Source organism: Dipodomys spectabilis, unplaced genomic scaffold (genome assembly GCF_019054845.1).
Source record: "Dipodomys spectabilis isolate Male_0828 unplaced genomic scaffold, ASM1905484v1 ptg000197l, whole genome shotgun sequence".
NCBI lineage: Eukaryota > Metazoa > Chordata > Mammalia > Rodentia > Heteromyidae > Dipodomys > Dipodomys spectabilis.
In genome coordinates this window covers 1,001,183-1,028,204 of record NW_024870874.1, presented here as the reverse complement: position 1 = coordinate 1,028,204, position 27,022 = coordinate 1,001,183, and the positions used below count along the sequence as shown (strand labels likewise).

Genomic DNA, 27,022 nt, shown 5'->3' with positions numbered 1-27,022 from the left:
GATAGGATTACAGGCATGAGCCACCTGTGCCTGAATACCACTTTTTAAATGAGTGCTTGTATAATAGGTGGGTTAGATACCATTTTAGTTCTAATTTCTGTTATGTTATAAAAACACACAGTTAAGAATTTAGATCCATAAAACTCCCAGAAAAAGAACATCAAATATAAACAAAAATATTCTTTGTGCTAGAAATAGGTAATTTCTAAAAGAGTCACCATAATTTTGCATCTCAAAGAAAAGTATTATGGTGAATATCACAAGAAAGCTTTTTGAAGAAAACAAGCTATCAGAAACAGAAAATCCTTTCTTACACAGATATTATCACACACAGATATGATTTAGAACACTAGGTGCTATAACTTAAAAATAAGCAGGCTGAAGGGAAAATAAATGCAATCAAAATGAAAAGATATAGAGATTATTGTAGAAAAACAGTCTTTATTCTGGAAATGCTGCAGCTGACTATAGCAAAAGTTAATAAAGGACATAAAGAATACAAATAAGAAAACCTGATTTGTTCACCAAAACACAGAATTCAACCCTTAAACTCTGAATATAACAAAAGTAGTACTAGTATACTCAGGAAGTAGTAAAATAATCTTTAGAATGAAAACAGATTATAGATTGCAAACAGAAATTCCTTACCTCTTTTAGTTGATCAGCACTTCCCCATGATGCAGAACGTTGATGTGACCTTTTCTCTGCTCCCTCTTCTGCCCAACAGCTAGGAGTCTTAAGGAGTAGAGGGGTAGAGGAGAGAAGTATATACACACACACACACACACACACACATATATATATATATACACATATATATACATATATATTTGTCTCTATAAGCCAAATTCTTAGCACATACCAATGAAAAAGCTACCCTGAAATTCTTTAAACACTAAGAATTTCATGACTGTATGAAATATCTAAAACACCAGGTATAATGACTCATGCATGCGACACCAGCTACTTAAGAGACAGAGATTGGGAGGATAGCAATTCAAGGCTAATCCAGGCAAAAAATTCATGAGACCTCATCTTGCCCAACAGGCCAGGCAAAAAGTGCCCTGGAAGCTCAGCTACATATCAGACCACTGGTCCTACCTTTTAAGGCCAAAGGTAGGAGGACTGCAGTAGTTTTAAGCTGACTATAAAAAAAAAAAATCAACATTCTATTGGAAACGTAAGCCAAAAAGAGCTCAAGTGTTTGAGTAAGGTCCTGAGTCCAAAAAACAGTAAAAATTAAAAAACAGAAACAAAACCCAAACATCAAATTCTGAATTAAACAGGAACAATTCAAGATGTCTGACTCACCTTGTTCAACAATACAAGCTGTAATATTCTTGTGAGAATTAAAACAAAGTACAGGTTAAAAACACACACACACACACACCACAGTGTTATGTGCCCCCTTCCTCTTGTTTTCAGATGAATAAATTAGTTCACTGCCTCATTGTGTACCTTCCCATACACTAAATTCTGTTTATTTAATTTTTCCATTATACTCTAGCCCTACACTTTTACACAACTGTGACTCCAACTCTTCCAGAAATATGGTTCTCAATTATCTGTGTCTAAATTTTGTTCTAAATGCATAGGCCAACATCTTTAAGCTTTGCCAGTTATTTCTAATTGAGAATCCCACTATTTATCAGCTGGTATTTTTCTTACTAAAGTAAGAATAGAAAAGCAAATGACTGGCAGCATAAAATGTTACAAAGGCAGAAGTGATGAAATCGATGATACAGAAGCTAATTTCACAGTTCCTAGCTTTCCTGAGAAAATTATGAAGTAGAATTTTCATAGATCACATTCAAATTCTCCTCACTCTTTTGCCGTTATTCTGACACAGAATTAATCTTTCTATATTTTTTTAAACCTACAAAACCTAAAATGTCCTCCTCCTCTGGAATGTCCTCATGTTTACATGTTTTACTCATCTACTAACTATGTCTGTATATTACTACTATTGTTTATCTACTATTGTCTATTACCAATTTTCATACATTTTATCTTTCTATCTATACTATAGATAGTCCTTTATGCCCAATACACTTTTAATATTTTTCAATGTTAATAAATACTGATGAAGATATCATCAATAACTCAGCTAATTATGAATAAAGATAGAGAGATTATTTGGGGAACAGGTAAAGTGTAACAAACAGTACATTTTCTATTTCTCTCTCTAAGTTTTTAATCTTGGCTTTAAGCATGAAAGAAATAAACCTTCCACATAAACTTCATTATTCATGTTGCTGATACTTTATAATTATTTTCAAAAATTGTACAAAATTCTTTAAAAATATTTTCTAATATGGTTATTAGTTATTACTTTAATTTCTATTGGGAAGCATCCTCACAACTACCATGTAGTTTCTAAAACTGTGTAATATAGATTGGTATCTATTAAATATTGAATAATTTTAAAACTTCTAAAATCCAGAGAACAAAAAAAATTGTGCTTGGTTTATATAAAGTTTTTTGTTGTTGTTAACTATTTGTAAACATCGATTACATTTCATTTTTACTGCGAGGAAAACAAAGTCACAAAAAAATTAATTTTGTTGCTTTTACCTGAGTCGCTTTATCTTTCATGCATGAAGGGTAGTGAACATGAGGATCTCGTGGCCACTGCCCAGTGAGGTAAGGTCCTGTTATCGCATCCAAAGAAGAGGTTCGCCTTATTGTACTGGAAGTTCGAACTTGCTGTGATTTTGGCCTGTCCACTATAAAAAAAGTGAAGAAAAAATAGATGTTGAGAACAAAGTTAGTAAAACTAATTTCACACAAAGTGTCAGGGCTTTCACATACTCTCAGACCCCATTCATTTTAGAGACCTGTAATAAAATCTTCATATCACTACTTCCTACTTTAATTTTGTGACCTGCCAGTTTGCTAACTATTAACTCTGCATTCATTTCAACTAACTCTTAGTGTCTTCCTCCACTTCTGTGTTGGAAAAAATTGCCATGGGGCTACTGTCTTTAATTTAAAGCCAATGTTCTTTTTTTTTTTAATTTATTTGAGAACATACTGTACAGAGGGGTTACAATTACATGGGCAGGATAATGCATACATTTCTTACCAAGCATTGCAGCCTCCTCCTTTGTTTACCCTTCACCTCCCTTCCCAGCCTCCCCCCTCCCCCCCACCCAATCATACCCCCCCTCCCCCCCCACACCGACATTGTAAAGCTGGTTTTGACATGACATTTTGTACTTCTCATTGTTGCAACAGGTCCACCTGAATCCTTAAACGACTTGTTTGTCCCCATCTCCTCCACATGTTATACTGACATCAAATATAGTGAAAGCGGGGTTACACTGTGGGGGAGGGACATACAAAGCAACAAAGAAATAATCTTATAAATGCGTTAGAAACACATGCATGAAAGAAACAAAAACATTAAAATACATATTTAAGGGTTCGTTTTCCTAACATCACATTATTTGACCTTTTCCGCTTGACTCATACCTATACTAGATATTGCAAATAAGGGAAACCATGGGACCTATGTTTCTTTGGGCCTGGCTTACTTCACTTAACCTAACTGTTTCCAAGTCTTTCATTTCCTAACAAATGGGGCAATGTCATTCTTTCTGATGGAGGCATAGAATTCCATTGTGTATATATACCACATTTTCTTGATCCATTCATCTACTGAGGGGCATCTGGGTTGGTTCCATATCTTAGCTATGGTAAATAATGCTGCAATAAACATAGTTGTGCTGGTAGCTTTAGTGTGGTCTTTTTTGTAAACATTAGGGTAAATGCCCAAAAGTGGAATTGCTGGGTCATAGGGGAGTTCTATGTGAAGTCTTTTGAGGAACCTCCATACTGCTTTCCAAAGTGGTTGAACAAGTTTACATTCCCACCAACAATGAAGTAAGGTTCCTTTCTGTCCACATCCCCTCCAGCATCTGTTGTTGTTAGAGTTCTTGATTTTTGCTATTCTAACTGGAGTGAGGTGATATCTCAATGTTGTTTTGACTTGCATTTCTTTTATGGCTAGGGATGTTGAACATTTCTTCATGTGTCTATTGGCCATCCTTCTTTCTTCTTCAGAGAAGCTTCTCTTTAAGTCTTTCGCCCACTTATTTATTGGGCAGTTGTTTCTTTGAGGATTTGTTGTTGGGGGGTTTAATTTTTTGAGTTCCAAGTATATTTTAGATATGCGACCCTTGTCCGTTGTATGGCTGGTAAAGATCTTCTCCCAATCCGTGGGCTTTCTAATTGGTCTTGCTAGCTATGTCCTTTGCCATGTAGAAGCTCTGCAATTTCATGCAATCCCATTTGTCCAACCTTTCTTTGATTTGTTGTGTTTCCGGGTCTCTATTCAGAAAATTTCGGCCTGAGCCAAGGAGACCTAGGGTTTCTCCTATTCCATCCTGTAATGTTTTTTTCAGAGTGTCTGCTTTGAGTTCAAGGTCTTTGATCCATTTGGAGTTGATTCTGGTGCAGGGTGATATATAAGGATCTAGCTTTAGTTTTCTACATGTAGTTAACCAATTTTGCCAGCACCATTTACTGAAGAGACTGTCTTTCTTCCATTCTATTGTTTTAGCTCCCTTATCGAAGATTAGATGGCTATAGGTCTGTAGGTTCATTTCTGGGTTTTCAATTCTATTCCATTGGTCCTGAGATCTGTTCTTATGCCAATACCAAGCTGTTTTGATTACTATGGTAAAGCCAATATTCTTTAATGTGAAATAAAGCACATCATTGGCTCCATATCTCAGTGTTTGGCATTTTGCTACTACTCTCCCATAAGTCCATGTTAACTGTCACATGAATAACTTGTATTTTCCAAAAAACAAAATGTGCTGTCTGTCTCTACAACTGTGTGTGTGTGCACGCGAGTGCGCATGTGTGCATATACATGCACCTGCATGCTCAAGGTGATCCTGGGACTTGAATTCATGGCCTTAGATAAAGTTGTCCTTGAATGTTTTTGCTCAAGGCTACCCTCTATTAATTGAACCATACCTCCACTTCTGGCTTTTTGGTAGTTAATTAGAGATAAGTGTTTCAAAGAATTTCCTGGGGGCTGGGAAGGTGGCTCAGTGGTAGAGTGCTTGCCTTGCATACATGAGGCCCTGGGTTCGATTCCTCAGCACCACATAAGCAAAAAGAAAAAAAGCCGGAGGTGGAGCTGTGGCTCAAGTGGTAGAGCACTAGCCTTGAGCTGAAGAGCTGAGGGACAGTGCCCAGGCTCAGAGTTCAGGCCCCACAACCGGACCCAAAAAAAAAGAATTTCCTGTGCAGGCTATGACCCTCAGATCTCAGCCTCCTGAGTAACTAGGATTATAGGCTTGCACCACCAGTAATTAGCTTTATACCTCGTTTCCTGGAATTGTCCCTGCCACTGTTCATTTAACAAGCTATTACTGATCTTTGAGACCAGCTCCAATATCACACTGCTAAAGCTTCCCAATGCCCCATTTCCTCAGTTTCTTCTGTTTAAGATACTCATTCTGCTCTGCTCTCAATGGTACCATAAACGCTCCCTCAGACCACAGAGACCTGTGGGTGATGTTTAGTAGTTAATTAATGAACTTATTTGAAGCTCCACAAAATTAATGTAAATATTTTAATTCCACTTCCTTATTTATAAATGAAGAACCCGAAGCACAGAGGGCTGAATTATGTAATGAAATAGAATTAACAAAGAAGATGGAGGTAAAAAGGAACCAAGAACTCTGGATATTCCACAGTTCAATCTATTCTAACAATTGCCCTCTCTTCCCATATGAGTAGCACAATTACCACTCTTGAATATTAGAATTATCACATGGAATAGAGTACTTAGGAAGACAATTTCCTCATGTTTTTGCCCTTCTACCCCAAATAATTTGCTACCGATGTGTACTCTACAATAAAGCCCAATGAATGACAAGTTTCCAAGGTTCACAGTGCTATTTAAAGCCCAATCTCACATCAGAGAAAATGTTTTGTTCATTTTAAAAAGCCAGGAAACTTAAAAAACAAAAACAAAAAAACTTTAGTGCTGTCTTTTAACTACTTTCCTGGAACCAGAAACACTATTAGTTTGTCAGGGGAAAAAAAGGGGCAGGGAGGACAGAAAATGCAGGATACTCTGATGTTATTATATTATCTAAATATCTTAGAAATGCAGATTTTAGTTCTTTAACTCAGGAATTGTTAACAGAAAAATCTGAAAATTACCCTATTTCCTTATGTACTTCACATACCGAAGGCAGATTCTCAGCTATCATCTGAAATTTTCCTTGTAACCAAAAACATTACTTTCATAAGCATTTCCTAAATACTGGAGAAGATATACTTATTTTCAGCATATACAATCTCTTATTTGTCTTGTATGACTGCTGATTTTTTTTTTTAACTTTTGTTTTTGTCCCTCGTAGGGCCTGAACTCTGGGCCTGGGCCCTGTCCCAGAGCTCTTCAGCTCAAGGCCAGTGCTCTACCACTTGAGCCACAGCGCCATTTATGGTTTTCTGGTGGTTAACTGGAGGTAAGAATCTCATGGACTTTCCTGAACAGTGATCCTCAGATCTCAGCCTCCTGAGTAGCTAGGATTACAGGTGTGAGCTACCAGCACCCAGCTTTGAATACTGAATATAGAATTACTGTCTTAATCTGTCATTCAGTAAAGAAGTCTAGAATGTATAAACTTCTGAGTTATGACAATTTTAATTTTTTCATATTTGTATTTCAGTTCTTTATTCATTGGTGTTATATAGGTTCTTGACATCACAGTGGCTTGCATGTATCATTTCTATCCCACTTATGTTTTACATTTAAATCTATCAAACTAAACATTATGACTCCTTTTGTGTTCCTCTGTCATAATTAGCCTTATATTATCCCTTCAAGTTCTTTGAATCATTTGGGTTTACACATTTATCTTGTATATACTATGGAGTGGCACTTTTTTTTTTTTGTCAGTCATGGGCTTGAACTCTGGGCCTGAGCTCTTCAGCTCAAGGCAAACGCTATACTTGAGCCACAGTGGCACTTCGGGTTTTCTAGTGGTTAATTGGAGATAAAGAGTCTCATGGACATTCTTGCCCGGGCTGGCTTTGAACCATGATCCTCAGATCTCAGCCTCCTGAGCAGCTAGGATTACAGGTGTGAGCCACTGGCGCCCGGCCTGGGGTGGCACTTTTAAAGTTAGACTTTGCCACAAAAAGTAAGTTTAGCTGGGTACTGGTGACTGACGTCTGTAATCATAGCTGCTCAGGAGGCTGAGATCTGAGGATCACTGTTCAGGAAAGTCCATGAGATTCTTACCTCCAGTTTGGAGCACTGGAGGTTCAAAGTCAGCTGGAGCAGGAAACAATATGGAACACACAAAAGAAAACCGAAGTAGAGCTGTGGCTCGAATGGTAGTATGTTAGCGCTGAGCAAAAAAAAGAACTCAAAGACTGTGACTAGGCTCTGAGTTTAAGCCCCAGGACAGCACATGCACACACACACGAACACACGCACGAACACACACACACACACACACACACACACACACACACACACACAATCCAACAAAAGATAAGTTGATCCTACTGACATTTCATTATTATAACCTGTCATGTAATTTTTTCTCATTTAGCAATATTTTTTTGCTACTTCTTTCACCTTGTCATAAACTCTCTTTAGTGGTACAACTAGAAGGTCCTTAATCTCCCTTTTAATTCTTTCATTTCCCCTAGTTACCAAACCAATACTTTTTTAATTTTAGAAATCAAATAAAATTATAAAACAAAGAAAAGTAACACATCTCCCACAATTCTATTTAAGAGTTAAAAGCTTTAAAATTTAAATTTCTTCTGCCAAAAAAAAAAACAAAACAAAACAAAAAAAAAAAAAACTGAATGAAAGAACTTGATAGCTTTTAATAGCCTCAACATTTTCAGCGGTCATCACCTAACACGAAAGGCCTAGAAAATGACAAGTCAATATATGTGAAAAGCCCTGTCTATACTTAAATTGCTCCAAACTATTTGAAAAGTTGTACAAAGTCTATTGGTTACAATTCTGGATATAGCTCATTGCCTATTATGCTCAAGGTCCAAAATGTAATACTTGTCAGAGGCAACAAACCCTCCTCTAAATCTAGTACACAATACAGGAAGCTTTGTCCTATGATCAATTAGAGATCTAATCTATAGATGAGTCCCTTGTTTTTTTTTTTTGTTTTGTTTTGTTTTTGGTTTTTGGTTGTAGGGCTTGAACTCTGGGCCTGGGCACTGTCCCTAGGCTCTTCAGCTCAAAGCTAGCACTCTACTGCTTGATCCACAGTGCCACTTCCGGTTTCTGCTTATGTGGTGCTGAGGAATTGAACCCAAGGCCTCATGTATGCAAGGCAAGCATTCTATCACTGAGCCACTTTCCCAGCCAGAGTCCCTTGGTTTTTTATAAAACAATGTCCAAATCTATATTTACTACTTTCTTCTAGTGAATGTTAAATGATCATGTTTTCCCTTAAGTGTCCAGGCTCTACATTAGCTAAATTGCTACAACTATGGTCTCCCATAGTATTCCTAATGGTAAGTATGTAGGCATGAAGCCATGTGTATAGTTATTGATTTAGAAGCTTAATACGCATAATACTATTATGTTTATTAGTAAAAGTAGGCGAGAAATTCATATTATATCAAACTCTATTTGCTTCATATACTTCAACAGGTGTCCTTGCTTGAATATAAAAATCACTAGGATAAGGACCCTGAAATTGAGGGCTAATTTTAATCTGCAGATTAGTTCTCCTAGCATCATCTAATTCTGTGACTCTAATCTCAACTCAATCCTTTTGGTGGTTGTTTTGGCAGTACTTGGGTTTTCAACTCAGCCTTGCTAAACAGGCTGGGCTATTCCTCCAACCCATTGTGCTTTTGTTATTTTCTAGGTAGGGTCTAGCATTTATGACCCAGCCAACCCAGACTATAATCTCCCTATTTACGCTATGCACATGGTTAGATGTTGTCACTTATATGTGCTCCTGTTCCAGGATTTTTATTGGGTGAGATGAGTCCTTGCAAACTTTTGCCCAGGATGGCCTCAAACCATGAACCCCTCAGCCTCTACCTCCCAAGTGGCTAAATTAACAGGCAAGAGCCACTGTACCACCTAGTTTAATCCCAATTCTTGTGTTAAAATATGTATTCCAGCTCTATACATCGTTACTAATAAGAAAAAAAATCTTACATAGGAAGAATAAGTTAGGATAGCATGGTGACCACAATATAGACAGTACTAGCAACAAATAAGGTATATGAGACCAATATACAGTCATGTATCATATAATGTTTTAATAAATAACTCACTGAATGCCTAGCAGTGGTCCCACATGATTAAAATGAAGCTGAAAAGTTCCTATCGTACAGTGACTTGATTGCCATCATAACAGTAGTGTACTGCCCTGCTAATATTTGGAGTAATGGTATAAATAAACCTACTTCATGGACAGTTATGTGAAAGTATAGTACAATTATGATAATGGTAATGTACTTACTATATGACACTTTCTATCATTATTTTAGAATGTACTCTTCTACTTATAAAAAGAAAGCTTACTATAAAACAAAATACTGATTTATTCAGTCATGATACTTAAAAAAGGAAGGAATAATTTAGTAAAAAAAAAAAAAATACTGAACATATCAGCAAGTGTCTCCTATATATTTACCTTCTCTTTTTCTCTTTTGACTTGGCAATAGTAGGATATGAACTCAGTGCCTACTGTGTATTTGGCAGTGCTCTACTACTTTAGCCATGCTTCCAGCATTTTTTACTATCTTACATTTTCTTTCAGATAAGCTCTTTGTGCTTTTTTTCTTTTGCAAGGCTGGCTTTGTGTGTATATATATATTTATACACATATGCACACATATATTATAAAATAAAGAACTGTGTATATATGTATACATACATATGTTTTATATGTGTATGTATACATACACATATAATATAAATAAGTTTACGTATGGCATTTGCCTACCAGTGAAGGATAAAAAGGCAATCTGGCAAAAACAAAAAATAACAACACCCAAAGCAGCAGACAGTATGAATGCTGCTCTATAAATTCATCAAGGGAAACTCTCAAGTAGTAGAATGAGTCCAGCTAAAACACATAGCAGTCCTGCTGCAACAAGGAGATATACAAGTTTGATGGGAAGGGATGGGAAGGAGAAACAAAGGAAGAGGCACCAATGCTCGGTAAGAAATGTACTCATTTTCTTGCCCATGGAATTGTAACCCCTCTGTATGGTATTTTCACAATTAAAAAAAAAATCTTCCCTATAAATGTATGCAAGTAAATTTAAGATAATTATATAAATTCAGCAACAAATGTGACAATTTAAAGACATCACACCTTCCGTGACAGTGGGTGAGCCTTTTCAACTTTCAGTAGCAAAGGTCTGTAAAACTGCATTCTGCTCCTTGTTCTTTCTTTCCTCACACGGCATAAACAGAGAGGTCTGGGACTCTCCTGGAATACTTGAGTGCCACACAAAATAATTCTTATTCTGTAGTAATCAATTGGCAATTTTATGCTAAAATTGTAGTAGTAAAACATGCTACAAACAAAATCAAACTGAATAATTCTCAATCTAAATAGCAAGCCAGTCAAAACTTTAAAAAATACTTAAAATCTAATCCAGAGTACTGTAACATGATTTTAAATTAATTTCTTCCTGACAATTTTTCGCTAGCGGCAACTACTTAATGCTGACTGATTAGAGAATGTAAAAATATGGTATTTTAAAAGTTTGTTTCCAGTGGAAAATTAACAAAGTCATGGAGAATTTCTACCAAAAAAATTCAGGTGCGCATTATCACTTGGGAGGTTAGGGGCAGGAGGACTATGAGCTCAAGGTCTATCTGCATGAATGACTCTCTCTTAAAAAAGAAAACAAGGGCTGGGAAGGTGGCTCAGTGGTAGAACACTTGCCTTGCATGCCTGAGGCCCTGGGTTCGATTCCTCAGCACCACATAAGCAAAAAGAAAAAAGCCGGAAGTGGCGCTGTGGCTCAAGTGGTAGAGCGCTAGCCTTGAGCTGAAGAGCTGAGGGACAGAGCCCAGGCCCAGAGTTCAGGCCCCATGAGCGGACCCAAAAAACAAAACAAAACACAAAAACAAGTAAGTTACAAAATGTTAGATCCTTTAAGAGTTTTGGCTAGAGGGTACTATGATTCAAGACACCATACTCTCCAAACTATATTTACCAAGTGGTAAAGAGAATGTGACAATTTTGAACGTTATAGCATAGCCATAATAGTACACTAAATAATGCACTCACATTCTTTTATACTTTAACACCTGCCAACTTTGTTATTCTATATTCAGTCTGTATAAGCAAATAAAACATGTTAGTTCTCTTTGTTTAGTTCTCAGTCAATTCCTTATTAACCAAAACCTTTCCTATCTTGACCTAAACAATTAAATAACAATTAAAAGTTCTGAAAAAGAGCTAATGGTCTATTGTACAAGAACTGTTAACTCCCTGAAACTTAACTGCCATAATGACACTGACAAGAATCAACTGCTTCATATTTAATTACAGAAGTATCACTGATCACAACTCGCAGGATTCTAACTATGGAAAGGTATATAGTTCAGCAGGTACTTAAAATAACTACTATTACCAATTATTCTAGTCCTTTACTATACACAAATCACATTGGTAAGTAGCTTCTAAAGAAAAAAAAATTGCACTGGTAACATTAGCCAATAGTACCAAAGCATACATATACAAAGAAATTTTGCCTTGATTTTAAGCTGTTAAATTTATTTCATGACAGTAATCTAGCAAAAAAATATCATATTTACAAGCTAACTTGTTTAAGGTTCAAAATGAAAAGCCATTAAGTCTTGTAATACATACATACATGTTCACATATATGCATGTGTACATGTGTACAATTTACCTAATATTGGTTAGAAAAATGTTAAAGGATTTCTTTTAAATTATCAATACTTTTTAAGCTTTACAATGTCAACATGTGGGCATGTCTAAGCAGTAACAGAACAGTTGTCTAAAAATTTCACCCAGAAATTTGATCTTAAGAGAGATCCTAGGTCACAATGCACAAAGCCCATAGGCAACTCTGGTATGTTAAACAATAGATCTCAAGGATAGACTCCTAAGATGTGTCTTCTATGAAAGACTACCAGAAGTCTATTACAAATGCAACCAAATTACTAGGCCTACACTTCAGAGATTCTGATTAAACAGTTATATAATAAACCAAAAATTAATGAGTTATTTAAAGCAAACAGATTCTGGTGTATCTGGGATTAGAAACCACTGAGGTCATAAAGCAATGACCCTCAAAGCAGGAAAAAAATGTGTTAAAAATATTGACTTATAGGCCCTATTTTTCATCAATAATGTGAGACTCTGGTGGCTCAATCAGGAAAATTGAATGTTTTGCATCTAGCGTAATAGTACCTGCTGAAATCTAGATTAAAGCAGGAGGGTCTCAAGTTTGAGACTTGCCTGGGTTAAATAATAAGACAATGTCCCAAAAAAATATAATGAAATGTAATAAGTATCTCAAGTGACTCAAATATTACTTTAAAGAAAAACAAACCTTAAGAACCAATGTCTGGAGGACTGGTAGAAGGTACTTGAGTTATAGGCGCTCAAATATAAAAATTTTTTTGATAATAAACTTCTAGTCCCTTTAAAAACACTGAAAATTTGACCACATACTCAAAATATTGTGCTGAATAAATGCTAATAGGTTCTTTGAAATTCGTATGCAGCAGCTAAGTTCTAGACCTAATATATTTAAACATCTGGCCAACTCTTTCTAAAGTGCTGGTCATGGCAATAAGAATCTTCAAATTTAAACTCAGATCATTGAAAAGATAAAGTCCAGTAGTTTCTTTCGATCCTAATTTGAAAATAGTTAAAAACATGGCTAGAGGTGTGGCTCAGCAATACCTTTCAGAGCCTTAAGTTCAAACCCTAGAATAACCAAAAAGAGGAGGGGAGGGGAGGGGAATAGAGGGGAGAGGAAGGAAAGGGAAGGGAGAAGAGAGGCCATAAAGTGGGCAATTTTTCTGCTATTGGTTTACTGATTTTTAAGCATAAACTTATTAAAACTCATCAATAGACTTGCTTCAGTATTTCTACAATAAGAGTTTAACAGCTATAGCTCTAAATTTCCTGATAACATTATGAGTAATATTTCTTTGCCTCACAATTGTAAAAAAAAAAAAAAAAAAAGGTTTTCAAAATAAATTTTTAAAAAAGTAAGCACCGAACAACAGAATAAAAACCATGGAAAAGAAACTGCTATGTTTCTCTAGCCAATCTAGCATACTCTTTATTGACTAATAGAACTAGTTCTAGATTCAGTTTTCCAAAGTCAGCAATATGGCGGAGGTGCTGGGTAGGGAAGGCTAGGTAAGTACTAGAGTGACAGTGTTTCCAGATTCTTGTCAATGCCAGAGAGAGAATTAACAAAAAAGATGAAGTAAGGAACTGCGAAGAAATTTATTTCAAAGTACATATTCAACAGGTGGGTGGGAGATTTTCAAGAGAGTGGCACCACCTAGATTTTGGATTAACTTTAATGGAGGGGAAGATTATTCCTGAATTAAGGTGGAAAACAAAGCAGAAATATAACAGAATTTTCCTGGAATAAGATTTACTCCTTTAGTCCCTCCCAACACAAGGATTCTGGATGCAGTGGATGTAGTATGGTGTCAGATGCACGATGAAGCAGCTCATTTTTCAAGGTTAATAACTTGGAGATGCCATTGTAATGAAGCAAAGGAGTTAGCAGTATCTGTCTCAACTGGCCATGTCTGGTCCTATCCTATATGGGTTGAGTGATCAAATATTTTGCTGTTTGGTCATACTATGTCCTAATATCATACAGCTCTGTGCCTACATCAGCTTTAGCCAACTTTGAAAGCTTCTTTTCCTCCTTTCCCTATAATCCTACCTCTTATGCACTTCACCAATTGTCTTTGTTGTTTTCTTCCTTGGCATATAAAATGATGAAAAATTAGCCAAATATGTGGGACACCATAGTATTTGTTGCCATCACAGAATACCTGAGGCTGGGTAATTTATAAAGAAAAAAGTTTAGTCTGGATCTTGGTTGGAAGGCTGGAAAATCCAAGCATCTGCTCAATTTCTGGAAGAAGGCCATTGGGCCCATGTCAAAGCAGCAAAACATGGGCATTCACCTTGCTTTAGAACAACTCACATTTAAGGTAACAAATACCATCCCACAAGAGCTAGAACAGATTTCCTTACTTCTGTGACACATTAACCTAGTCCTGAGGCTTCCCACTATGCCCTACCTCCCAACACTGCTTCACTGAATCATGAGTTGGGTGAGGACAAACCATATTACACTATATCACATGAATCACAAATTCAAATGAACTTCAGGTAAGAGTCAGGAAAGACAGTAAACCTGAATATGCTATCTAAAATAAAAGCAAAGGGCAAAAACTAAAGCCCTCTCAGTATGAGTAGATTCTAAAACACGAATCAACCAGATCTGGAATCTTGCCACAGAAACAATCTAGAAAACACACAACAGTCTCCATATGGCTGCCCTGTAGGAATCTGGAGAAGACCCAATCAAGAAGCTGACAAGAGAAATAAACATGCTTCTGAGCAAATGAGGCCTGACACAACCTTGTAACCCAAATCCACCAAGGAAAAATGCAGCCAGGCAGCCATTTCAGCATGTTTATCCAGGTTCCAGTTCACACAATTAAGCTTATGTCAAATGACACACATATTGAGATAAGGAATTTTAGAAAAAAGCCTCCAGTCTATTTTCAAAGAAAATCCAAAAGAATCTCTTTCCATATCAAAGTTGTAAAGAAGACTTCTCTAAGAAAGCCATGAATAGCTAGAAATAAGGTCTGGAATAATGCACAGCAAATTAGAATGGATCTATTATATCAACCAAAAGCTACATATAAGATAAGACACAAAGGGTTTTTGATGTTTAATTTTTTTCTGGTGGAAGAATAGATAGTTCTTTTAAGAACTTTGACAAATCAGTACCGAGTATAAAGAGGTTCATTAGCTTTATGAATTCCCCAGGAATTCTGTTAATGGAAATTCCAAACATCTAAACTTCATTTTGACTAACAAAGTCAAATATGAAGAAATAAGCATCAAGTAAAACAACTATAACAAACAAAACCATCCAAAAGTGCAAAGTCATATTGTATACAAACAAGCAAACATTTCTTAATCAGAAAGACTATTTTACACAATTTGTTTAAAGAGTTTAACTTGCAGTTTAAACTTGAGAGAGCTTATAGTCAATTCAAATTTGATTAGAATGAAACAGAAGAAAAGGAAAGAGAAACTAAAAACATGTTGAGTTGAGGGATTCAAGGTTAATTTCAGAAGCAAGAGATTTTCTTAAGTCATTTTACAAAAACAACAGAAGTGAGTACACTAGGATTCTGAAGCTAGTAACACTACCCTGAATGATTTCCTCTTCTTCAAGTTGTATCACAAAGAGAAAAAGGGACAAGGGGTAAAAGATATATCTATGAAGAACCAGAGCATGCCAGAAAGAAAAATCCAAGATGAAAACTAGAGCCTAGTATTTCAAATCAAGCTAAAAAATCTTTTTTTTTAAATGCATGGATATGAAAAACTCAGGAACAGTATGTTTGGAAGAAAGGAGAAGGAACAGAGAAATAACCACCAGTCAGGAGAGATTTCTAAAGAAAAGACATATTAGGAATAAAGCTTAAGTCACAAGAAACAGACTGGCCAAGCACTGGTGGTTCATACTATTCAAAAGGCTGAGATCTGAGAATACCAGTTTGAAGATGGCCTGGGCAGGGAAGTCTTATCTCCTGTTAACCACAAAAAAAAGAAAAAGAAAAAGAAAGACCCTAAAGTAGAGTAGGGGCTCAAGCGGTAGAGTGGCAGCCTTGAGCAAAAAAAAGCCAAGTACAAATTCAATCCCTAGTACTGGAACAACAACAAAAAGAAAAAGAAAAAAAAAAAGATGGGAGGAAAAGAAGGAAGGAAGGAAGGAAGGAAGGAAGGAAGGAAGGAAGGAAGGAAGGAAGGAAGGAAGGAAGGAAAAAAAAATAGAAAGACAGATAAGAATAAACAAACATAATGGACAATAACTTTACCAAAATAAAAGTAAAAAGGAAGTCAAGTTTTGGAATTTAAAATAAAATAATAAATATTTCAAAGGAAAATAATTGATATGTAAATAGGCAAAGGTCCATCATTTGTATAATAGGAGTCCCTTCTCAGCACATTTGAAATGAAGACTATAAACTTCCAAACTATCTAAAAACTATATGAGATATCAAATTTGTTTAGAACTAGATATGGATACCTACTTACATTTGTTTATATCTACCACCCTCTAAGACTCTCATATATAATATTTTCATTATCTTGGCTAGCCTTAGAGAGAGATTCGCTTCCCAGTAAAAAAGAAAAATGAGAAACAAAGAAACCAAAGAAAGAAAAAACAGTCCTGCCAAAATGTAAAGGAGAAATTGAAACTGAATTTCATTAACAGAATGCTTATTCTCTCCCTTAAAGCCAACAATCACAAAGTAAAGTTTCAAAGTGCATCCTATGGAAGAAGCCTGTAGCAAAAACCAGGAAGTGGCCACTAAAAAGGAATTCTTTTTATGAAGAAAAGTGTTTACCCCCCCCCCCCAAAAAAAGTGTTTACCATGAGGAATGGTGTGCTTGGGGACTTAAAAAAAAAAAAAGGAAACAGGAAACGGGGGGGGGGGGGGGGGGGGGGGGGGGCCCAGAGGCGGGGGAAGGCTCTGAGAGCCTTATACTTGCAATGGAGTAAGAGTGGAAGCATCCCTGAAGAACAATGACAAATAAATAGGTTCCAGCCATCCCACCTGACCACCTACTGCCAATAAACATAACAGAGTGTTTCTAAATTTCAAAGCCAATAAAGAACTGATTATGACTACCAACATTATTGTAATTAGAAACATGAGCAAATTATACTAGCTGTCAAATGTAATGAGATATAATGAATATTGTATGAAAATGTAAAATAAGATGTTTTAGTACCTTATTTAGGCTATAGTTTCTATAATTCTGATGAACAATTTGAAGTGATACTCTTTCCTTAAAAATTATCAGCATTTTCTTCTCCTATATGAGTGATATGACTTCATATGATGCAGAAAACCTATCAGTCTATAAACAAGTGGATATTTTTGTGATAAACTAAAAATGCTTCAGAATTATAAATCAAATATATTTTATATACAATTTGTCAATGAAAGATAAAAGTACTTAAACACTTTTCTATTGTTGAGTGACATATATTAGCTTATACCAACTTAATAGGAAAAATAATTCAGTCCATAGTTAACTGTAAATTATGGGGAAAGGCATAAGAATGAATTTAACTTTAATAAGGTATGATTCTAGGTGGGCTCATATATTAATGTTAGACAAAAAATAAACAGAAATCAGAACTGAAATTTGTCTATATCCATTAGTTTGTTTTAATGCAAATATTCTAGTAAATTAAACCTATAAACTATATTTTTTCCTACATTGAACCCTATGTCCAGCAAAAGTGAACATGTTGACACAACTTACTACACAACTACAGAGTAAACCCAAAACAGGCTTGATAAAGCAAAGGATTCAGAAATAAAAAAACACAGTTGTTTATTCTAGCATTTATTTTCATAAATACTGCACCCCAAAACTCAAATATATAGGTGTAAAGCAGCAGAATATCTAAACTTGAATGCCTGACCGAAAATTGTAAAGGTCAAAAACTAAAGAAAAAGTATCTGAAGGAAAATGTCTTAGACCAATCACATTTGTGCAGAAGTCAGTGTCTGCAAACACTGAACACCTTCCACCCAAACAACTAAATTAATATTATACACAAAAGAATATCAGGAAGCAATGTCAAGGGACTAAGAATCTGAGAATAAGTAAAACAAGCCTATTTGACAGTATGACTAAGTAGGAGAACACGGTCATAAAATATTTATTTTTTTATTGTGAAAATACTGTACAGAAGGGTTACAATTACATGGGCAAGATAATGAGTACATTTCTTATCAAGCATTGTTGCCTCCTTGTTTGTTTCCCCTTCCTAGCCCATTCTCCCCCAACCCCCCCACCCAACCTTCCTCCCCTCCACCAAAGTTGTGAAGTTCGTTTTCAACATAACGACTTGTACATCTCATTGTTGCAATGGGTCCACCTGTATCCCTATTTAAATGATTTGTTTTTCCCTTCCCCTCCACAAATTATACCAACATCAAATACAGTGAAAGCAGGGGTTATACTGTGGGGGAGGGACATACAAAGCAACAAAGAAATCATCTTATAAATGTGTTAGAAACAATTGCATGAAAGAAAAAACATTTAAATACATATCTTAGGGTTCATTTCCCTAACATCACCTTATCTGACTTTTTCTGCTTGACTCAGACATATACTAGTTATTGCAAATAAGGGAAACCATGGGACCTATGTTTCTTTGGGCCTGGCTTACTTCACTTAATATAATTTTTTCCAAGTCTTTCCATTTCCTAACAAATGGGGAAATGTCATTCTTTCTGATGGAGGCATAGAATTCCATTGTGTATATATACCACATTTTCTTGATCCATTCATCTACTGAGAGGCATCTGGGTTGGTTCCATATCTTAGCAATGGTAAATAAGGCTGCAATAAACATAGTCGTGCTGATAGCTTTTGTGTGGTCTTGTTTGTGAACATTTGGGTAAATGCTCCAAAGTGGGATTGTTGGGTCATAGGGGAGCTCTATGTGGAGTCTTTTGAGGAACCTCCATACTACTTTCCAAAGTGGTTGAACAAGTTTACACTCCCACCAACAATGCAGTAAGGTTCCCTTCTGGCCACATCCCCTCCAGCATCTGTTGTTGTTAGAGTTCTAGATTATAGCCATTCTAACTGGGGTGAGGTGGTATCTCAATGTTGTTTTGATTTGCATTTCTTTTATGGCTAGAGAGGTTGAGCATTTCTTCATGTGTCTATTGGCCATCCTTCTTTCCTCTTCAGAGAAGTTTCTCTTTAAGTCTTTAGCCCACTTATTTATTGGGCAGTTGTTTCTTTGAAGATTTGTTGTTGGGGGATTTAATCTTTTGAGTTCCAGGTATATGTTAGATATGAGACCCTTGTCCGTTGTATGGCTAGTAAAGATCTTCTCCCAATCCGTGGGCTTTCTAATTGGTCTTGCTAGCTATGTCCTTTGCCATGTAGAAGCTCTGCAATTTCATGCAATCCCATTGGTCCAACCTTTCTTTGATTTGTTGTATTTCAGGGTCTCTATTAAGAAAATTTCGGCCTGTGCCAAGGATACTAGGGTTTCTCCTATTCCATCCTGTAATGTTTTTTTCAGAGTGTCTGCTTTGAGTTCAAGGTCTTTGATCCATTTGGAGTTGATTCTGGTGCAGGGTGATATATAAGGATCTAGCTTTAGTTTTCTACAAGTAGTTAACCAATTTTGCCAGCACCATTTACTGAAGAGGCTGTCTTTCTTCCATTTCATAAAATACTTGGAATCATGTTTTATTTCTATAGAGTAGGCAAAAATGTAACAATTGCAATCTTAGTCAAGAATACACTGTTATTATGTCACCAACCAGGATACAGTAACTGACCAAAGCTACAAGTTTCCAGAGTTTATTAACATATAAGTTGATTTTTCCCCTTAAATAAAGAAGAAGCACTCTTCAACCTCAATACCCAAAATCAAATGAATTATTATAGATTATAGTTTTGAATACAGCTTCAGTCCTTAAAAATACCTAGGTCTGGGGCAATTGGAATAAAAACTTGAACAGCACCTTCAGATGTATTTGGAGATGTATTTCAACGTGGGAAGAAAAGAAGTCTATACCAACCAATAAAACAAGGACAACTCAAATTGACTTTCTTCCTTTCTCTTTCTCCATCTCTCAATGTTTTAATCCTGATGGGAAAAAAAAAACTGAATAGTTTGTATTCAATGCATTATAAATAATGCAGAGTTCACTTACTCTTCACAGTACTGTCCTATTATTCATTTGTAGCTGTCTTACTACTCAAATTTTTGTCATATTACTTTCATTTAAGAATGAAGGGAAAAGAGCGCTAGCCTTGAGCTGAAGAGCTGAGGGACAGCACCCAGGCCCAGAGTTCAGGCCCCACGACTGGACCCAAAAAAGAATGAAGGGAAAAAAGTAATATCTAAAACTTGTTCGGTGTACACTTAAATGATTAATGTAAGACATCTACTAGAATGTGAATTCTTTTTTTTGGTCGGTCATGGGGCTTGAACTCTGGGTCTGGGCTTGAGCCACAGCACCACTTCTAATTTTCTAGTGGTTTACTGGTGATAAGAGTCTCATGGACTTTCCTTGCTCAGGCTGATCCTCAGATCTCAGCTTCCTGAGTAGCTAGGATTACAGGCAGCACCCAGCTAATGTGAATTCTTTAAAAGCAAGGTTTTTGTCATATATTTCTGTAACACCTGGTACATATTCTCAAGAAACATTTATTAAATTTGTGGATATTATTTACTGAGCCTCTTCACAGACTTATGAACTAAATATTCAAAAACTAAAAATTTTTATAACACATGCTGGACCTCTAAATCAAAAGATATTTTAGAAAAGCCTCAAATAGAATAGCTCTATACTTTTCTTTAATATTCCTATTGTGGTGCTATATAGAATAATCATGAATAGGAGCTCCAGTGGTGCAATCCGTTAACACGCGGTACTTATAAGAATAATCACAAATAAAAAGTTTAAGATTGAAAAGGCAACTTGATTTCAGGTCCTATTATTGTTCTATTTTCTTCACAGATATACAAGACCATGTTTCTATGTTCAGATATTTCACAAAGAAATGGGTGTAGATTCATAAAACAGATGTCTGCAAACAATGGATAATCACCAATGTAACATGCTTATTAAAATAACAAGACCTTAGCAAACACACTAAACGTTCCTTCTATTTGAAATTTTTTGCCATGATTGACAATGTAACAGATGAGTCCCCTGATCTAGTTCCTGTAGCAGCAGCTAGTGACACTAAATTTGAGTAATGCTAGGACCTTACAATCTGAAAAACTTAGTGGCCAATCCTATTAACAGCCCAATGTGTATAATCCTGCTGATAGTCTTTAAAGTCTTCATTTCTCCCCTTCAGATTTTTGTTTTATTACTTCCCCTTCCCCCTATGGCCTGGTTCAACTCTTCTACTAGACTACCTGAATTCAGCTGGAGATGAGAGAAGATCAAGAATGAGAAGCATTGATGTAGTATTTTTTTTTTCTGTCCATCGTGGGTCTTGAACTCTAGGGCTGGGCACTATCCCTCAGCTCTTCAGCTCAAGGCAGCACTCTACTACTTGAGCCACAGTGCAACTTCCAGTTTTCTGGTGGTTAACTGATTATAAGAGTCTCATAGCCTTTCCTGCCTGGGCTGGCTTTGAACCATGATCCTCAGATATCAGTCTCCTGAGTAACTAGGATTACAGGCGTGAGCCACCAGAACCCAGCTTTGTAGTATTTTGTTTTTACCTGCATAAAGATTAAAGTGTGTATTTACTTTTATGTAACTGCAAGGGAGATAGGAATTATAATCCAGAAGGGAAAAATATTTGACTAACACAAATAAGTTTTTATTATAAAAAGACTTTAACACCATTTATCTGAGTTATTTTGAAAGATAATTCAATTGTGCTTAAAATAAACCATATAACTTGTGGGTGGGATGGAAGGTAAAAATTGAGAGAGAGAAAGAGGGAAGGAGTGACACTGTCCAAAAGGAAATGTATTCTTTGCCTGTTAAGTATTTTTTAATTATTTTTAACATTTTTAACGAAAAAAAGTCTGAGCCAAACTTCAAAATTAAATCACACCAAATAACCATCACAGTCTGTCACTATAAATAGGATAATATTATTAAGTTACTTTACTCTATACTTAGGTTTTTAATGGCTTTTGGTTATTTTCAAAAGTTGTATCTAACCCTAAATGAGATTCACTCCAAAGAGACTGTTATAAATGAAATGCTCTAGTTCTAAAAACAATTCTTCAAGGAGATTTAAGTTTATATTTTTGTATATATGTATATACATACATAGATACACACATATATGTTCCTTCAGTGATCTCTTTAAATAGGTTTGAAGAATGATGCACTATTGTTCTCAAGGAATTGATCAGGAAATACATATTTGAAAGTTCAGAAGGTTTTCAAAGAAAGGGAGTATGTTATTCATATGTATGCATATATGTATGTATATATATATATCCCAAAATATAATACTATATATATATATATATATATATGTATGTATTAATCACATCTGACAGAAAACGTAGAAAGTTCTTTGTTTGGCAACATCAAAATAAATATATAATGAAGTTACTAAACTTTCTGAATACCAGATTTAACCATTAAGAATGTCTTTTATAAAGTGTAAATAGATTCCTGTCAATGGTTTCCAGGGCTAGACTCAATTATCCTTTGGCTGCATACCTAAAAATGGTTTAGCTGGATTACATATAATTCCATTTTGTTTTCTGACATTTCATGTTTAAATACTTTACTACATATGTTCTGCTATATAATTTTGACAATACATTTGTTATCTCTAAAAAGCTATGAAATTTGGAGCTATATGAAGACTAGGTATATTGATATCACATTTCTCACACCATCAAGTCTTACTGATTCTTTTCTCTCTAAAAAGAAATTTTATTTATCATTTCTTTCTTACTTTCAAGAAAACTCTCTTGGTGCTATTGTCCTTGGCTAAATATCACAAGGCAAATACTCTAACTGAAACAATTTATATGAAGAAAGTGAGTACCAAGAATACTTTAAAGGACCCTAGATATTCCTTCCTATAATTTAAAACATTGGTAAAGCCAGCTCAGACAGGAAATCCCATGAAACTCTTATCTCCAATTAACCACCAGAAAACCAGAAGTGTCAGTATGGCTCAGAGTGGTAAAGCACTAGCCTTGAGCAAAAAGAGCTCAGGGACAGCTCCCAGGCCCAAGTTTAAGACCTACGACCGACCAAAACATAAAAGACACCCACAAAAATGAGTAGCTCTTCTGTATACAAAAAGAAGACACAGACTAACATCAGGAAAGGAATTCCATTTGTAATTAACTTGGAAAAAAAACAAAACCTTAGGAATTAACCAAAGATGTGAAGGATCTCTATAGTAAAAACTTTTAACAATTTAAAGGAAATTGAGGAAGTGGAGAGACCTTCCCTGCTCCTGGATTGGAAGAATTAACATTGTGAAAACGGCAACATAACCAAAAACAATCTACGAATTCAATTCAATACCCATCAAATTCCCACCATCATTCTTAAATTAGAGAAAGCAAGCTAAAAATTCAAATGGAACAGCAAGACACCAAATAGCAAACGCAATCCTTAGTAGGTAGAATAGTGCTAGAGAAATAAGAATACCAAACTTCATATTATAGACACATAATAATGAAAACAGTTGGATACTGGCACAAAAACAGGCCTAACTACTTAATGGAACAGAATAGAAGACCCAGAAATAACCTCAAAGACCTACAACCATTTAATATTCAATTAGGAAATAAAAATCATAGGCTGGAACAAAGAAGGTCTCTTCAACAAATGATGCTGGCAAAATTGGATATACAAAGGCAAAAAACTGAAACTAGATCCTTATATATCACCTTGCACCAGAATCAATTCAAAATGTACCCAAGACCTGAAACCGTGAAACAATTACAGGAAAGATTAGGAAAAACATTAGGGCTCCTAGACACAGGTAGGAACTTTTTGAGTAAAGATCCAGAAGCACAGCAAATAAAAAAAATACTCCAGGTAAGTGGGACTTCATTTTAGCTAACAAGCTAAAATAACAGCCTATAGAATGGGAAAAGAATTTTTGCCAGCTATATGTCAGACAATGGCTTAATATCCCTAGTGTACAGAGAACTTAAAAAAAAATACACCTTCAAAACACCAACATCCCAATTAATAAATGACCAAATGTGCTAAAGAAAGTCTTCTGAAGTAAAATGGGAAATAGACACATAAAGAAATGCTTAATATCTCTGGCCATTATGTAAATGCAAATCAAAACAACATTGAGATTCCACCTCACCTCAATTAGAATGAACATTATCAAGACAACAAACAGTAACAGACACTGACAAGGATGCAGCCAAAAGTGAACCCTAATGCACTGTTGGTGGGAATAAAACCACTCTGGAAAGCAGTGTGGAGGTTCCTCAAAATATTAAACACAGAACTACACTATGACACAAAAAGGATACAGTAAAGCCACCAGGACAACCATGTTTACTATAGTACTACTCACCACAGCTAAGATCAGCCCATACCACTGAGATACCCTTCAACGGACGAATGGATCAATAACATGTGTTACACACTTACACACACACACACACACACACACACACACACAATGGAATTTTACTCACCCCCTAGAAAGAATGATATTGTACCATTTGTGAAGAAATGGGAATACTTGGAAAAAATTAGGTTAAATCTCAGGCCCAGAGAGAAAAAGGATCCATATTTTCACTTATGTGTCAATGCTAGATTTAGCTTACAAACTCCTAAGTAAATACGTTGGGAACTGTGCACGTATATACAAATGTATTAAGTGAACTACGGTAGATTCAAGGGAGATCTAAAATAATTCTTTAGAAAGCCAAAATCAAAGTTCAACAAAATGAAACACCAGGAAGCAAGTACTTGAAAAGGGCTGGGTGGGGTCAGGGGAGAGGAATAGAGGAATGAAGGGAAGAGGGGGATAATGCAGACAAGAATCCAATTTATATCCTACAAAATAAGAGTGAGGGAAAGGATAGGAAGGAAAGGGATGGTTGACATAGATCAAGATTTATTGTATTTATAAAAATGTTTTGTTAAATGGTAACTCCTTTGTACAACTACTTGAAGATAATAAATAATAAATAAATAAATAAATATACATCAATAAAACGGAAGAAAGAAATCCTGCCCTCAAGAAACTTCTCTTTAGGTAAGCCATCAAATACCTTTAACAACAACATGAAGGTTTAAATACAATGCTTTGAATACTCAGTGAAGTAAAATCTACCTAGAAAAGATGGAAACATTTTATACAAAGAAAAGTGGCTAAACCAAAAACTAATGGTATGAGAAAAGATTTAAGAGATATCAATCCCAATAGTCTAAGGGAGAAGTAATAATTAGAACATGGAGCAATGTAAAGCATAGGACAGATACAGGAGAATTCTTAAAAGACAGGACAAGGTACTGAAGTAAGGTGGACAGGAGAAATGAAAGGGGAAGAAAAGTCAAAGATTATAGGAAGGAAGAAAAATTTAACGCAGTGATGTTCTAGATCTGAATTTCTCTTAACCAAGACTGTTTCACAGCACCAGTAAACAAATTAAAGAAACCATTGTTTCATTTTCCTATAAAGTCTATGAGTTTAAAGTTAAATCATTCAATACTCTTAGCAACTGTACTTTTAAATCATCTCCTTACACGAGTCACTAAAGCATATGATCCAATCTTACACTCATAAAGAGTAAATTCTGTTAATAAATTATCTATTTTCTTCTCTCAGTAGTATAGAAATATGAACTAGGCATATTACCTAAGGCATATAACCTAAATATTAACTCCCATTCTAAGGGCATATGACATATTCTACTCTGAAACATAGGTTCAACGACATAAAAAGCAGTTAGCAAGCCAACTTGCCAGTAGCTCATGCCTATCATCCTAGTTACTCAGGATCAGTTTGAAGATAACCTAAACAGTAAAGTGTGAGGAACTCCAGTATGCAATTAACCAAGGAATGCCAAGAGTAAAGGAGTGCCACTGTGAGGAAGAAAACCAAGCAAGAGTATGAGATCCTGAGTTCAAGCCTTGTTGTAGCAATACATACACACATGCAGTATTATATATTAAAACATTAGTATTTGTAAATTTTTAGACTATCAAGAATGTCAGGGGTTTGTTTGTTTGTGTTCACTGTCCCTGACCTTCTTTTGCTCAAGGCTAGCATTCTACCCACTTGAGCCACAGCACCACTTCTGACTTTTTCTGTGCATGTGGTACTGAGGAATCAAATCCAGGGCTTCATTCACACTAGGCAAGCACTCTATCACTGAGTCACATTCCCAGCCCAAGAATGTCAGTTTTTTCACAATCTGCAAGAACACCACTCAAGTTAGCAGAAATGCAGTGACTACACTTTCTCCTTGACAAGAGTATATAGCTATGTAGTTCAGGCTGTCTTAGAACTTGGGATTCTCTTGCCTTCCAACTGCTAGGATTACAGGCATGCCTGGGTATACTATACTTTTCAGAGTTCATTCTAATGTCAAATATAGAAATCAATACAATCTTTGCTCAAAATTACAAAGCATATGCTAATAGAGAAAATTAAATTTGCTAAGAAGATAAAGCTGTTCTCATCTAGAACTTAATTTTAAACTGTAAGGTGATTCAGAAAGGCAACTTACAACCAAACTAATATTTCTTCAATGCAAACTTATTTAAATTTCTCCATAATCATAAGGAAGACCTTGAAAACAGTATCTAGTTAGGTCTTCGCTGATTTTATCTTTGTTTTATTGGTATATATTATATTGTATATCCTGAGAGGTTTCATCAAGATATGTCTATATATGAATATAATATATGATCATATTCACAAGCTGATTCTAACATTGATCATATTCACACTTTCTCTTCCATTGGTTTTCTTACATTAGGTGAGCAAAATCCTAAGTCACTACCACCCAGTACATTTTCTCATAACTTTAAATTACTACAAGGAAAAAGATGACCATGATCCTCTACTATGTATGGAAAAAGTCATATCTGGCAAGTGATGAAAATTAAATGTGATCTTTAGTAATCAATATTCCTTTCACACACATACATACACAGCATGCAAGCCTATGAAAGAAAACAGGTTGGCTGGCACTTAATCTCTTGTTCCATAAGTATTTACAGAAACTTTAAGTT

At 35.5% G+C, this 27,022-nt stretch overlaps 1 protein-coding gene across 2 annotated transcripts in view; it reads right to left on the bottom strand.

Annotated features, from left to right (window-relative positions):
• Glcci1 (glucocorticoid induced 1) overlaps nucleotides 1–27,022 on the bottom strand; it is a 68,118-nt gene that overhangs the window by 29,513 nt on the left and 11,583 nt on the right. For both annotated transcript variants that reach the window (XM_042696020.1, XM_042696021.1), the window contains exons 2-3: nucleotides 2,575–2,726; nucleotides 649–735 (exon numbers count right to left, since the gene is read on the bottom strand). In XM_042696020.1, the coding sequence (XP_042551954.1) occupies nucleotides 649–735; nucleotides 2,575–2,726 (239 nt within the window). The remainder of the gene's footprint in view (nucleotides 1–648; nucleotides 736–2,574; nucleotides 2,727–27,022) is intronic.